Raw genomic sequence first — 14,789 nt, 5'->3', positions numbered from 1 at the left:
GCTTTTTCATCGTGTATTAGAGCAGGTCCTCCCACATCGACTGCAGAAAAAGACCTCTTTGACTTCTCTTCAGAAGAGTGGATAAGCTGAAGCTTTTTTTTGTATGTGCAGCTGTACTCCTCCTACATGTGACTCTTCAGATGCTGCTTCAGGCTGCTGGACCAAGGGAATTTCTTGCCACACTCTTTGCAGCTGTATGGTCTTTCCCCGGTGTGCCTCCGCATGTGCACCTTAAGTGTGCCGGTCTGGCTGAAGGTCTTCCTGCACAGTTTACAGGCATATGGCTTCTCCCCAGTGTGGACCCTGGAATGCGCTTTAAGGTGGCTGAGGCAGCTGAAGCTCTTGCCGCACTGAGTGCAGCTATGGGGCCGCTCGCCTGTGTGGATCCTCACATGCTGCTGGAGGTTTCCAGTGTCTCTGAATGTTTTACCGCACTGCTGGCAGATGTATGGCTTCTCACCAGTGTGGGTGCGCTGGTGGGCCCTGAGCACGCTGGAATTGGCGTACGCCTTGCTGCAGAGGTTGCAGCCATATGGTTTTTCTCCTGTGTGGGTGTGCTGGTGAGATGTGAGCTGATGGGCCCACCTGAAGCTTTTCCCACAAACGCTGCAGCTGTGATCCTTACTCTTGCTGTGAGATTTGATGTGAGCATTGAGTGAAGCTGCTTTGCTGAACGTCTTTGGACAGGTTGGACAGCGTAAAAAGTTGCTGCTTTGTTCTTGGGCATCTTTTTCAGCAGCTACAGGTGAATTATTATGATGCAATGTTCCTTCTTCTGGCTTCACATCCTGTGTGCTTTCTTCCTTCAACCGTCTCTGATCTAACTCTGCTTCCTGAAACTTCAGTGCATAACTGACCCCTGACTGAGACAAACTATCACCTTCACTACCTGGCAGTGTTTCATCCTCCTCTTCCTCAATCTTGATAAAATGTCCCTCCTCTGTGTAGCCTTTTGAAACAATGGTGACTTTAACACTGTGGTCAGTTTCTCTACATTCACCTTTAGGGTTTGATGGATGCAGCGAATGCACATCTGTGAATGCAGCATCAGTAACCACTGAGCGCTCATTCTTTTCCAGCTTCACTGTGTGATTCAGAGATGTCTGGCAGAGGTCAACAACAGCACTTTCTTCCAAATTAGGTTCTGTTTTTACAGGAACTGAGATTCCACTGGACTTGTCCACACATGACTCTTCTTCCAAATGATCTGTCTGCAGAGAGAATGGAGGAGAGGATGTATTCTTCTTTGAATTTCGCTCATTTTTCTTCCTGAAACTTGTCTTGTCATTGCTGCATGTGGACACCTTGAAAAAAGCGTGGATGGAGTTAACAGGACGATTGTTCCAATCTGAGCCAGACAACTCTTTAGTGGCATCTTCTTTAGATCCATCTGAAAAATGAAAATAAAAACAATAACCAGAGTTGTACGGGTGAAGAATGATTTACATTTGTTCCTGCTGAAGTAAAAATCAAACATACCTCATGTACAACCAAACCATTCAGGAACTTTAAATAAAAAACAAACATGCTTACAAACATCTTGTTTCCCTTAAACTGTAAGGGCTATCACCCACTGCTGAAAATCAACAAACTATCAGCCCAGTTCAGTAATCTGTTACATGCTACAAGCACTCTACAGGTTACACAGGTTTCTGATCTGATGAAAATCAAATCATCGGCTCTCACTTGCAAATGTGTATTAACACGCTCAATCTCTCAGGGACCGTCAGTTTAGACATCCATGCAAATTGCACAATCCTATAAGGAAATTTATTGCAGTATTGTTTGCTGCTGTCTGATTGTTCTGAAACGAATATGAGTCCGCCGCCAAGAGGAACTTTCCCCAGGATCTTTATAAAACGCAGAATTAAACAAGGTTGGTTGCGGTTTGGTTGAATCTCATCCTTGTGTTAGAGCATCTATAGGGGAATAATTGGGCGTAACAATGAAACCAGAACAAAAACAACACTTCTGACCATCAAATAAACCAACAGCCCATTTCATAGGCTGTTTCAGCACAAACTGCTTTTTATGTAAATATCACAATCCTACATTTGTCCTTCTAGATATTTTTCTTCTAAGAACGTTTATTCTCTACGTTTTCCAAATTTTGTCTTTGAAGAGTCAAAAAGGGTGTTAGATATTTCATACTTTATATTTGTTCAGAGAGTGTGAACATTTTTGAGGGTGTCCTTTAGGGATGCTTATGTCTCGATTTTCTGTAAGTGTTTTAAATTCAGGTCTGCCTCTTATCATTCTGAGTGTCTCACCAAAATTTCATACATAACAACAATAACGACTTGATTTTTGAAAAGTTAGTTTAGAGCCAGAACATTTACTCAGACTTTGCCATCTAGTTAAAACAAATGTGAACTATTGTCGATCCATCCTACCAAACTTACTGAGGCTTATGACATCCCAATCAAAATAATTGGGAAAGTTCAATCTTGACTCAATTTGTGGTTGTTAGGGACATTAGTTTACTTGGGAGAATTTATTTAACAAAAATGGAATCCTTATCAAAACATATTTATCCTGCTTATTCTCTATCCATACCAAACAAGGCCATAAAAAAAGATTAATCAGATTAACCATAACTATATATGGAAGAAAAAGACTCACTACATTAAGAAAAAAGATGTGACTAAATGTTATGAATACGGAGGACTACAGACAAAAATTTCTACTTCACGAATGGAACTCTTAAATTAAATTGGTTAAAAATGCATCTTAATTCTATTTGATCAATATTGCATGTAGTTGACGACTTTGGCCAACTTTTATCATATATTTTGCTTGCAAATACAACTTACAAACTAACTTAGGAACTTTTAAACTAATTATTAAAGCTATTCCTAAAGCCTAATTGGTTGCAGGTGCAATGGCTCATTCAGTCATCGTTCCCCGTTTATCACAATGATTGGTTGGAAATTGTTCCTTCAGGGATTCTAAAATAACTAATAAGATCAAGCTATTTTCTCTACTGACCGTTTTATGTTGCTCTCAGACATCAGCACATTTAAAATATACAGACGACACTTAGACTGGCGTTAATATATCTTGTTGTGACGCGTCTTGTGTATTGCCGTTACCAGCTAACGTTTGAGCCAGTGCAATAATTTAGAACAACCGGGCTATTTGACCGGAACGTTTTTATAGGTGTATATAATCTGTATAACCCTTTTTAACGGACGACCTGCAGTGACCCTGGGTGGCTTTATGGGTGGTCTTGCAATCGGAAGGTTGTGGGTTTGATTCCAGCTTATATGTGGATGTGCATTAGTGGGTGCAAATAGATCAATGTACATTCACCTTTGAGTGGTCAGTACTGTGGCCAATCACAATCGAGTATCCCCAGAGCACGATGGTCCAATTACACTCAATTCATAAACGGTGTACCAGCTACCTTAAGTATCCAATTGCTCCACATGCCAAATAGATTCACGTTAAAACCTTAAACGGAGCTGATCCATTCAAAAACGATTTCGTATCAGAACAAATTACCTTTCTTAAATGTTCTCTGACAGAGACATCATCTACGGACTGGTTTTCTCATAAACACTAATCATTCTGGTGAAGTTCTTATAATCCAACCTAAGTTATAAGCTATATGTGTTTCAATAGTTTACATCATACTTCATTCTTTGCAGAATGTATAATAAAAACGCCCTATCTTCTTTCTTTAATTGAAAAATACGACTTACGGTCTAAACCCTAGGCCTCTATTTTGCCCCTTTTCTTTGACCTTTTTGTCAGTATTGTACTTTGTTAAACCCAGATTGCATCCTTCTTTTTGCACTTTGACCCCATACTCTTGTACTTTGACCCCATACTCTTGTACTGTGCCTTTTTGTTTGTAAACAATCACCTCATCCCTGTATGCACTTGTTCTAAATAGTAAAAATAAAATAAGTAAACCTTCATGGAGGGACTCTGCGCTCCTCTGTGCAGACAGCAGCCGCTTCAGGCCTTCGTTCTCGGTCTGGATCGTCTGGATTGTTCCCTGGTACTCAGAGAGGGTCTGCTCCACCGAGACCAGGATGTCGGTCACAGTCGCCTGAAAGATCCGCTTCAGAGATGACTCCAGCAACATTTTCAGCTCCATCGTTTTCTCCATCCTTTTTCACTAAGCCGCAGTAGAAACCCCTGCAGAGGGAGGGAGGTGAAGAGCAGCTCCAGACAGACGCTGGTGTGTGTTTCTGTGGAAAAGACAAAACAGGAAAAAGGACCCCCCACTCTCCTCTAAGGAGGCGGAGGGTTGTTTTTCTTAGAGCTCACAGATCAGTGCGCTGCCACCTACTGTTGTGGAGTAACTAGAAATGCATTTCCTCCCTTAAAATTAATATCTAAAAGCAAAAGCCACAAACAAGTGTGTTTAAGTGTTACGTTGCTTTTATGACAGTATGCACTAATTACTGCACTATATTTTTAGTCAAAGCATTATCAGGAGCGACAGGGACATTTATTGCTGTTCTGAATTTCACAGGGAAACAGTGAGATTAACATCCTAAAATGCATTGATTCAGGCTTTAGATATCGACAAAAAATATTTATGCAATACAGTGATCAATACAAGCATGTTTACAGTGAAAGATGTCAATCTTCACATGTGTCACAAAAAAGTGGTAAAGCATTCAGAGAAAATAAAAACTGGGTAACATTGCAAATAGCAGGGCCAGTGCCTTGTCTCTGAGTGCCACAAGTACGAAGACCAAGAAAAAATGTGCAGCTTTTGCTTATTATATGATATGCTGAACACACTGATTTACTACAGCAGTGTATCTTCTACTGGGCGACGGAACACACTGATACAGTTATAATGTTATACATGCAAAATAAAACAAAACAGGAGTATTACTCATATCAAAGTTCTTGGTGTTGTTCCCTAGACGTCTGCTCCATCTTGCATTGAGATCTACATTTTTCAACGAATGTATATTTTTGTTTTCTGACATCGTCCTGGATAAGTGACTGGATAAAGCTCTGCTGGAGGCCATGTAGCAGTTTGTTGGTGGAAAAGATTACCACAAAAGGGTGTAAACCAGAGACTCATCATATTGGAATGAGTATGAGATCAAGATTATTTGTCTTTAGAGTTACTATTCATACTGTTTTACTATTTGCTTTAATAAATTTGATTAAACTGATGATTGCTTGGCTGAAGAAGTGTCAAAGCTCGAAATGGGGATGGAGGCCCAGGAGGGTCAAAATAAATAGAAAGTAAGTTTTGGTATTGCAGTAATTAGCTGTTCTAGAAAAGAAGTATTCAAAACGTTTATTACCAGTGAATCTTTCAGACTAATATCAGCATTGTTAGATGCAAAGAGTTATTCATGGTTTCCTTGAATTAGGTCAGTGTTGCTTCAACATCAGTGTTTGATTATGGCACAAAATTTGCCTCACTTAAAAAAATGTGCTCAAATGTTCCTTCTTCTTGCTCCACATCCCGCTTGATCTCTTCCTCCAACCATCTCTGATCAAAGTCTGCTTCCTGATACTTCAGTGCATAACTGAGCTCTGGATGAGACAAACCATTGCCTTCACTGCCTGGCAGTGCTTTAGGAATTGTTCACACACGACTGTTCTTCTAATTGATCCGTCTGCAGAGGGGACGAAGGAGAGGATGCATTCTCCTTCATCTTTCCCACGCTTTTATTCCTAAAACTTGTCTTTTCACTGTTGCATTTGGACACCTTGCACTTGGTGGAGGTAACAAGACGATTGTTCCAGTCTGAGCCAGAAAACTGTTCAGCAGCATCTTCCTCAGATCCATCTGAAAAACGAAAACGAAGACAAAGACCAGATTTATACGGATGGACAATGATTTACATTTGTTTTGCTGAAATGATTAAAATCCTACAGATGTGATGTAAGTGTAGAAAAGTTGTACATTTATGTTGTCACCCCTAGAAGGCGGCCAATCACAACACTGAGCCGTAACAACTCATTAAATCTCTGCTCCATTTCTAAAGTAAAGCTTTGACATATCCCCATGAAGGAGGTTTAGGGCTGCAGCTATTGATTATTTTAGTAACCAATCGATTATTATTAATCGATTATTCCAAACAGAGATACTCTGCAGGCTTCCCCCCAGCGTATTATGAACCTTGTTATTAGCTCGACCCACACTACAGTCACGTCTGTCAGGATTCTGCAGTTGTTGCAACCGTAGGCTGCAGAAAATATGGGCAAAGTTGCTCCCTCTGCTATTCCAGCTTAGAGTAGGGGAGACTGCAGAATGCACTCCAGCACGTAATGAGGCGTCTACGTTTATATCTGGTGAATGTGGGGTGCTGCTCAGATGAGACTTCCTGGGGCTGGTGAAAGCAGACACGAAGAAAGCTTGTTCCCAATTTTGTTCTGCGTTTTATGAACACCAAGGTTGATGCTGATGTGGCATGTTTATAAGTACTTTTCAAGAAGATTTCTTTTCAGCCCTACACCTGTAGCTACCTGCCCCTTTATATGTAACTCAACCTATTTTAGTGATATTGATCACATGTCTCAGTAGTATGATAATGTAGAGTGCTAATATTCAGAACTTGAACTCTATGTGTTATAATTAGCCTACCAAATGTTGAGGCAGGCCTTATCTATGTTTTATATTAGTTCTGATGCATCTATGTGGTGTATTTTTTATGTTTACTATGTTGCTAACTGCCCTCATCACTACAACAGTGGCAGTGTTTTGGACAACCTTATAGCAGACATTAAAGGGTACCTACTGAGAGTTATTTACTGCGATTTATAGCAGGGGCATATGTGTGGTTGATGTACTGTGCTGTTGTGAATAGGGACAATGAGCAGAGTAGTTTATATGTATTTATTACTTTCGTTATTTACGTGGTATTTACTTACCATCATACTGATTGCATTGTTTGCATTTATCTTTCCACTTAGACCACACACAATTACCTGTATATTCCCTGGATCTGATGACCTGCTGTTTGGAAATAAAGCTGATAAAAGGATTCTCTGGTCAGAATCTATCTGTTTTGCTCCCAGCCAAATCCGAACCACTATTCCATATTTAATATAAACTGATGGATCTAAAGACCCAACGGTGGCAGAACAGGAGCAGCAGTAAACATCCCAGAGTATAACATGAAAATTAAAAAAAGATCAGCTGGTTATCTTGCAGTGTGTACAGTTGAACTGGCTGCCATTGCTCCAGCTGTCAAGTGGTTGCTTGTCAATGATACTGTGGAAATAAACAAAGTAATGTTGCATCAGATAGTCAAACCACATTATTAAACATTAAAGCATTTAAATCTTCTCGCTGTGATTTAGTGTTTAAAATACACCACATACTATTCCAGCTAAGTAATAAAACAGTTTCTGTTGGGTTTGTATGGATCCCTGCACATGATGATGGTTTAAAAGGTAATGAAGAGGCAGATATTTTAGCTAAACAGACCATCAGAGTGGATGTGGTCACTTTGAGCAAAACTGAAGGGAAATCTTTCATTCATACCAAAGTCCTCAAGATATGAGAGGGACAATGGGGAAAATGAAGACAACGGAAGACATTTATATAATATTTAAAGAACTTTAGAATGTCATAGATCTAGTAATGGAAGCAGAAGAGAGGAAATAACGTGATTAAGAATTGGACATACCAGTCTTCATAGCACTCTTTTGAGAATAGAAAAACATTAAATGGGTATCTGTAATTAGTGTAGCCAGTTAGAAACTGTTAAATGTGTCCAAATCGAATGCTGCAAATATAGAGAACAATGTAAATTCTCAAAAGCAGGTCTAACTAAAGAGGGAAATTGTGTTCTTTAAGTAATCTATTAGGGAATAAATTAAAAAAATTATCAGGAATCATTTAATAATATATGTTTAAAAATGGGTTATTCAATCATATTTAATTAATTCATGTATACCTTTCTTCCTCTGATTCCCATCCACGTCCACACTCCAGTCCGGTAGGTGGCGCTAATGTTCCACAGAAACACATACCAGCGTCTGTCTGTCTGGAGCTGCTCTCCACCTCCCTCAGTCTGCTGGGGTTTCTGCTGCCGCTTAGTGAAAAACGATGGAGAAAACGATGGAGCTGAAAATGTTGCTGGAGTCATCTCTGAAGCGGATCTTTCAGGCGACTGTGACCGACATCCTGGTCTCGGTGGAGCAGACCCTCTCTGAGTACCAGGGAACAATCCAGACGATCCAGACCGAGAACGAAGGTCTGAAGCGGCTGCTGTCTGCACAGAGGAGCGCAGAGTCCCTCCATGAAGGTCTGCTGTCCTCAGGTCTGCACTGTTTGTTCATCACCTGTTTGAGGTGTCCACCTCTCTGAGGACTGTCTGTGTCTGTTTAACTTTACTTGTGCTTTTTATCCCAGTGGATCGCATCTACTTAAATTCCTTAATCGTATTAAACCCCTATAGTTTCATATATTGCGCAATGTTTTGAGAAATCCACATAACACAATGACAAATCGCACGACGGTCACAAGTGAAACCGTGACATGAATACTTTATTTACCGTATAAAAACCCTTTTTTCAACAACTAAACCTACGCGTGTGTATTTAATGATAGACATAAAAAAATGTTTTCAGTTTATAAATGTTTACTAAACTAGCAGCTCATCAAAGCAAACATTAAGGAACAAAAAAAACAAAGCTTTATTCTGAAACGTGCAATAAATGTTTTTTCTTTTTTCATTTGAAAGCGCTAGTTTATTGGCTGCCTTTTTTTATTTATTTAGATTAATCAACAAAGTAATGATAGATTAATGGATAGATGCAGCCCTACTTCTCATACATGTCAAAGCTTTAATTTAGGAAAGCCACAGATATTTATTAAGTTGTTACAGCTTAGTGTTGTGGTTAGAGCTGCGCTCTAGTGGGGACTACTTACACATATAATCATACTATGGTTTTACATCAAATCTATGGCATTTTTACTTATTTCAACAGCAACTAATGTAAATTATTCATCTGTACAAATCTGGTTATTGTTTTAATTTAAATTTTTCAGATGCCGCTGCACAGTTTTCTGGCTCAGATTGGAACAATCATCTTATTACTTCTTCTAATTCTCAACTAGAAGAACAGGCGTGTGTGGACAAGTCCGGTAGAATCTCAGCTCCTGTGAAAACAGAACCTCATTTGGAAGAAAGTGGTCATGTTGACCTCTGCCAGCCATCTCTGAATCAGACCGTGAAGCTGGTGAAGAATGAAAGCTCAGAGGTTACTGGTGATGCATTCACAGATGTGCATCTGCTGGATCCTTCAAGCCCTAAACATGAATGTAGGGAAAGTGACCTCAGTGCTAAAGTCGCTGTTGTTTCCAAAGGCTACACACAGGAGGGACATTTTATCAAGATTGAGAAAGAGGAGGAGGCTGAAGCACTGCCAGACCATGAAGGTGATGGTTTGTCTCAGCCAGAGCTCAATTATGCACTGAAGCATCAGGAAGCAGAGTTGGATCAAAGATGGTTGGAAGGAGAAAGCACAAAGGATGTGCAGCAGGTAGAAGGAACATTGGAGCAAAATAATTCACCCGTTATTCCTGAAGAAGATACCCAAGAACAAAGCAGCAACTTTTTACGCTGTCCTATCTGTCCAAAGACATTTAGCCAAGCAGCTTCGCTCACTACTCACATCAAAACTCACAGCAAGAGTAAAGATCGCAGCTGCAGTGTTTGTGGGAAAACCTTCAAGCGGGAAGAAGACCTCATTTCTCACAAGCACACCCACACGGGAGAAAAACGGCATGGCTACGATATCTGCAGCAAGACGTCCACCCCTCCAGGCAAGCTCAGGGTGCACAGGCGCATCCATACCGGAGAGAAGCCCTTCTCCTGCTCATACTGTGGGAAATGTTTCAATAACTACAATCACCTTAAGCCCCACCTAAGGACTCACACCGGGGAGAAGCCGTACGGCTGCCAGCAGTGTGGTAAAACATTCAAAAGCAGTGGAAACCGTCAGAGGCACGTGAGGACTCACACGGGCGAGCGGCCTCACAGCTGCACTCAGTGTGGCAAGAGGTTCAGCACCCTCAGCTACCTCAAAACACATTACAGGACCCACACTGGGGAGAAGCCGTATGGCTGTAAGCAGTGCAGGAAGACTTTCAGCCGGGCTTCAGTCCTTAAGATCCACATGCGGATCCACACTGGAGAAAGGCCGTACGGCTGCAATGAGTGTGGCAAGAAATTTCCTTGGTCCAGCAGCCTGAAGGTGCACCTGAAGACTCACACGTAAGAGATGGAGTACAGCTGCACATACTGCAAGACGAGCTTTAGCACGTCCTGCCACCTGAAAAGACACACGATGGTGCACATCAAGGAGAAGGTTCTTTTTCCGCAGTCAGTGTGGGGAAGATCTATGCGATACACAATCCTTTAAAAAGCACCTTAAGAGTCACGCATCACAGGAGTAAAACCTGCAGAGTGCAGGAAGTACAAGTGAGGCTGCAAGAAACCTAGCAGGGTCTGCAACTGAGCTTTGATGTATGACAGAAACTTAAACCAGTTGACTTAAAAGTATGTGAATAACAGATATGGGATTTTTAAAACATTACAATACACTGTTGTAGTAAATTGATGTGTTTAGCATATAATATAATATCTAAAAGCTGTGACTTTTTATATGTCTTCATATTGTAGCGCACTCTGAGAGACAAGAAGACCAAATGCGGCATTTATAAAAGCTGATTTTGCTTAAAAAATGCTGGAAGATTTTTTTTTGTCTTTCATGTCATATCAGAAATAAAGGCCCTCTAAATGAATGGGAACTAGTAGAGGGCTTCTATTTGTGGTAAATTCACACACATGTACATGATGGGTTAGATCTGTCATCTTTCATTGTAATTGTTGTCTTTAATTAAATAGTTTAATCCAAAGACTTTATTTTTCCTTCACCAAATGAAATAATTTCTTGAATCAGAGCTTTCAGGTCATAAATTACAAGGGGCACATTTTGGAAAGCTTCAGAATATTCTGTTAAAAATGTTTTAAGTTTTACAAAATTGAAGCAATTGTTTGCTGCCAGTACCAAATGTTGAGCTGGGGTCCTTCTCTTCCAAAGGCATCTTTGAAAGAGAAGTTAATTCTCCAGTGGGTTGTGCAGTGGCACAGTTGATAGCACTGTTGGCTCACGGCAAGTAGGGTTGTGGGTTTGAATCTCTGCCTGGGCTCTATCTGAATAGAGTTTGCATGTTGTCCCTATGGATGCATGGGCTCTTTTTCCGGGTACACCGGCTTCCTCCCTCAGACCAATAACATGACTGTTAATCGGCCTCTCCAAATTGTTCCTCTCAAGGTGCGTTCACATTGAACGCGAATGTGGCAGGCTGAGCAACAGGTTTACGTGATTTCCCTATGCACAGGTACAACACAGGAGCGATGTGACGCTAAGCGAGGCCACAGAGACAATTCTAGCAACGCAAAAGGCTTATTTTTAAGGCTTTCAGTTTTGGTAATTTGATTGAATATAGGGTTGTGTTTGAATTCAGTGTTCTTTATTTAAAAATAGGTAATCGAGAAACAGCATAAAATGGCCAGGGCTGTACTTAAAATGTTTATTTTTTATTTTTTTATGATTATCAATATCAATTTGCCGATATGCTATTTTCCTATATCATCCAGCACTAAAAGCAACATTATAATTCAACATCCTTTTGGTCTTTTTACATAAAAAAAATAAACATTCCTAATTACTCCACAACCATAGGTGGCAGTTTACTGACCTGTGAGCTCAAAGAAAAACAATAAAAAAAAATTAAAAATGTATTGAACATCTGGAACATTGACAATTATAAAAGCTTTAGCTCTTATCAAAAGATCTGTAATAAACATATAAGAAATTAAATATCTTCTACATTTTCCAACATTTCCAAAAGCAAAACAAGGAATTCAGAGAACCTAAACAAACAAGACAGAAGAAACAAAAATACATGCAAAAAAAAACACTAAGGGGCCGATAACTGAAAATCTTCCATTATCCTGTACAACCTTTTTGCATTATTGTTTTGCATCTTTCTCAGACACCTTTGAAACAAGCGTAGCTCATTTTTGAGAGCAGGGAAATTAGGGCGTTTACCAAATCTACATTTATGTATGTGGTATTTTGTTGCAATAATTACAATATTAACCTGGAATTCCATATCATTCTTTTTGAGAAATAAACCGAAATGGATGTGTTGAAATGAGAAAAAGAACAATATTTGTGGATTTGGAAGATAAGAAGTTGTGGAGTAATCTCCATGCATTTTTAACATCTCTACATTCATTGAACAAGTGTTTAGTTGTTTCCTGTTGTGTTTTACAGAAACTAAAATTTTCTACATCAAATTTAAATCTTTCTCTTATGAACTCCTTAGAAGGATAAATGATATTCATTGTTTTAGAATGCAGTTCTTTATATTTAGGAGGAATTGGAAAATTACTTTGTCCTAATTAAAGATATTGAAGATTTGTCAAAGTTTTGTAAGTTAAGTGTTTTTTGTTCTCTCCGGGTACAAAATGTATTATCACATTTCTTTTCAATAATATCCACACCATCAATTTGAATCTAGTGTAACCTTGGTATTATGATGTAAGATAAATTATATTTTACTGAGAGGATGAGGATGTTGGGAATCTTTTATATTACTTTCTTGTAATTTGCCTCAGAACAATCAATTCTATACTTGTTAAATTCCTCCAAATTAAGGATGCCACTGTTTTTGTCCAATAAGTGCAAAAAAGACCAGATTTGTTTTTTCCACCAGTCTTCCATAAATATAGATTTTGTTCGACTCAGTATGACTCTGCTGTTCCATTATGGAACATTAGGGGGACTAAAGTTGTGTTTAAACATCGTTTTCCTAGAAAAATATCAAACTATCTTATCCTCTAAGAGGAGACTGGTGGTGCATCCAAAAAGTTCTAATTGGTAAGGACTATTTAGCTAAAGCAGAAGTGCATCAGCGTTCACCTTGATAAGTGCTGTCGGAATAGTGCAGTCAGTTGAAAATGTCCAGAGGGAAGAGAGCGCACACGTGTAAGTAGCACCATTTATCCACATATTGCATGACTTATCGGTCATCCATATGGATAACAGGCCTTTGGCCTTCTCCTCTTTTCTTGTCTACAGCAAATAAGCTCCATTAGCTAGTGTAACAGTGTAAACACAAACGTTTAAATCAAAGGAAGCAATGTAAGGCAGAGTGATGTGATGAAATATATTGTATATGTACATGTGAACCTTGAAAATTAAACTGATTATTTGTTTATGTTGTACACATAGTTGATTTTGCATATAATATGTATTTACCATTTTCTGTTAAAAATGATTCATACAGTTAAAAAAGTTAAAATAAATTAAAGCAATTGTATCGGCTGCTGTTAGACCGAGAAAGTCTTTGTAAGTTTTGTCCGGAAAACATAAGAAATAAAGCAATAAAAAAAAAACAGCCTCTGTACATGTGTGTGATTAGGTACCAGACCATTATCATTTAGTCCTTTCAGTCACAGACGAAGATACCCTTCGCTTCATCCAGACCCGCCACCGTCTGGACATCCTCTTTAAGGGGAAGAGACACAAAGTGCAAGGAGCATGGCAGTAAGTACATCCCTATCATCATTATGTCAAATACTCACGAGTCCAGTGACTAACGGCGTGGCATTAAAAGTCAGGTTATCCAGGAGATGGAAATGGAAGGGGACATCACCCCAATCAAGGCTTCAAACAAATTGGATAACCTGAAAACCAAATACAGGGTAGATGACGGTGAAGATTGGGCCACATTATGTTAACTGAGCCAATACAGGCAGGTTGATCTCAGGCTCCTGTTCTCTGCCTTCTCACCTAACCTGGTGGTTGGTTTTGGGACTGTCAATAGAATTCTGACCCAAAAACTCTGGAGAAAAAAAGCATTTGCTGCCCCTGGACTGATTTTGTGGGGCCCACCTACTGCATTTCAAGAAAGACTTGGTCAACCAGCACAGATGGCTGATGCAGATGGAAAGTTTTTATTTTTAATTAGAGCCAAATCATAGCAGACAGGTGAAGGACTGACAATTTAAAATGTTAGGTACAGCACAACAGAAGGTATTCATCTTTTAATAACCACACTTTTTTACATTCTCTATAATTTCATAGTAAATAGGATCACATCACTCTGACGACTCTAACTCAAATGCAGATTTTTGTGCATTAAAATCTGTTTGGAATTTGTATAAAATTGGCTAAATACAGCAAGTATTTTTGAAGACATACTGACCCAAAACCTATTCTGAGATTGTTAGACCAAAAAGAATTCAGTTTTATTTTTCCAACTCAGTATAAAATAATTTACAAATTGGGTGATTATCTTTTAATGCAAATCCGTGTTTAACATCCATCTCCTACAGAAATCTGACTGTAGAAAATGACTGTAAAAAACGATCAAATTTTTTTTTAGAGTAGGTAAAAATAATTCACTTTTTTTTTTTTGGTAATTGTTACAAATCTTTTTTATAAAATTTCAGAAAATTCTTGAGAACTTTTGACTTGACAATTTCAGGCTGTCCACGCACTGAAAAGTTTGGACACCCCTGAACCACACTCTTTAGTCTCTACAGCTGCACCAATAACATCAGCTGCACAAGGGGTATTTTGGGAGTAGAAAGGAATAAATCCTGAAGACAATATGATCCATGTGCTGAAGGATATCTGAAAGCAAGATGGAGTAGAGCTCCTAACTACAGGCATCTTGGGAAAATCAGCAACTATTTTGATATGGGTAATATTTCTCCTGTTTAGTTATTATAAACGAATGTAAATGGTAATATTGATCAGTGTATTGCATA

The 14,789-nt window shown here is 39.2% G+C and overlaps 3 protein-coding genes across 3 annotated transcripts in view; 1 reads left to right on the top strand and 2 right to left on the bottom strand.

Moving 5' to 3' along the window:
• LOC105930784 (oocyte zinc finger protein XlCOF6) overlaps positions 1-6,201 on the bottom strand; it is a 99,210-nt gene extending 93,009 nt beyond the window's left edge. Inside the window, exon 1 of the mRNA XM_036140178.1 lies at positions 3,919-6,201. Coding sequence (XP_035996071.1) covers positions 3,919-4,117 — 199 coding nt within the window. The 5' untranslated portion in view covers positions 4,118-6,201. The remainder of the gene's footprint in view (positions 1-3,918) is intronic.
• LOC105930775 (zinc finger protein 37 homolog) overlaps positions 1-14,789 on the bottom strand; it is a 113,219-nt gene that overhangs the window by 74,334 nt on the left and 24,096 nt on the right. The window lies entirely within an intron of this gene.
• LOC118556131 (zinc finger protein 616-like) lies at positions 7,967-13,407 on the top strand. Its single transcript, XM_036140193.1, has 2 exons — positions 7,967-8,255; positions 8,987-13,407. Exons 1-2 carry the CDS (start codon positions 8,042-8,044, stop codon positions 10,216-10,218), a joined length of 1,446 nt encoding a protein of 481 aa, XP_035996086.1. The 5' UTR covers positions 7,967-8,041; the 3' UTR covers positions 10,219-13,407.

This window comes from Fundulus heteroclitus, chromosome 8 (assembly GCF_011125445.2).
Source record: "Fundulus heteroclitus isolate FHET01 chromosome 8, MU-UCD_Fhet_4.1, whole genome shotgun sequence".
NCBI lineage: Eukaryota > Metazoa > Chordata > Actinopteri > Cyprinodontiformes > Fundulidae > Fundulus > Fundulus heteroclitus.
This window is presented reverse-complemented; position numbering and strand designations above follow the sequence as displayed.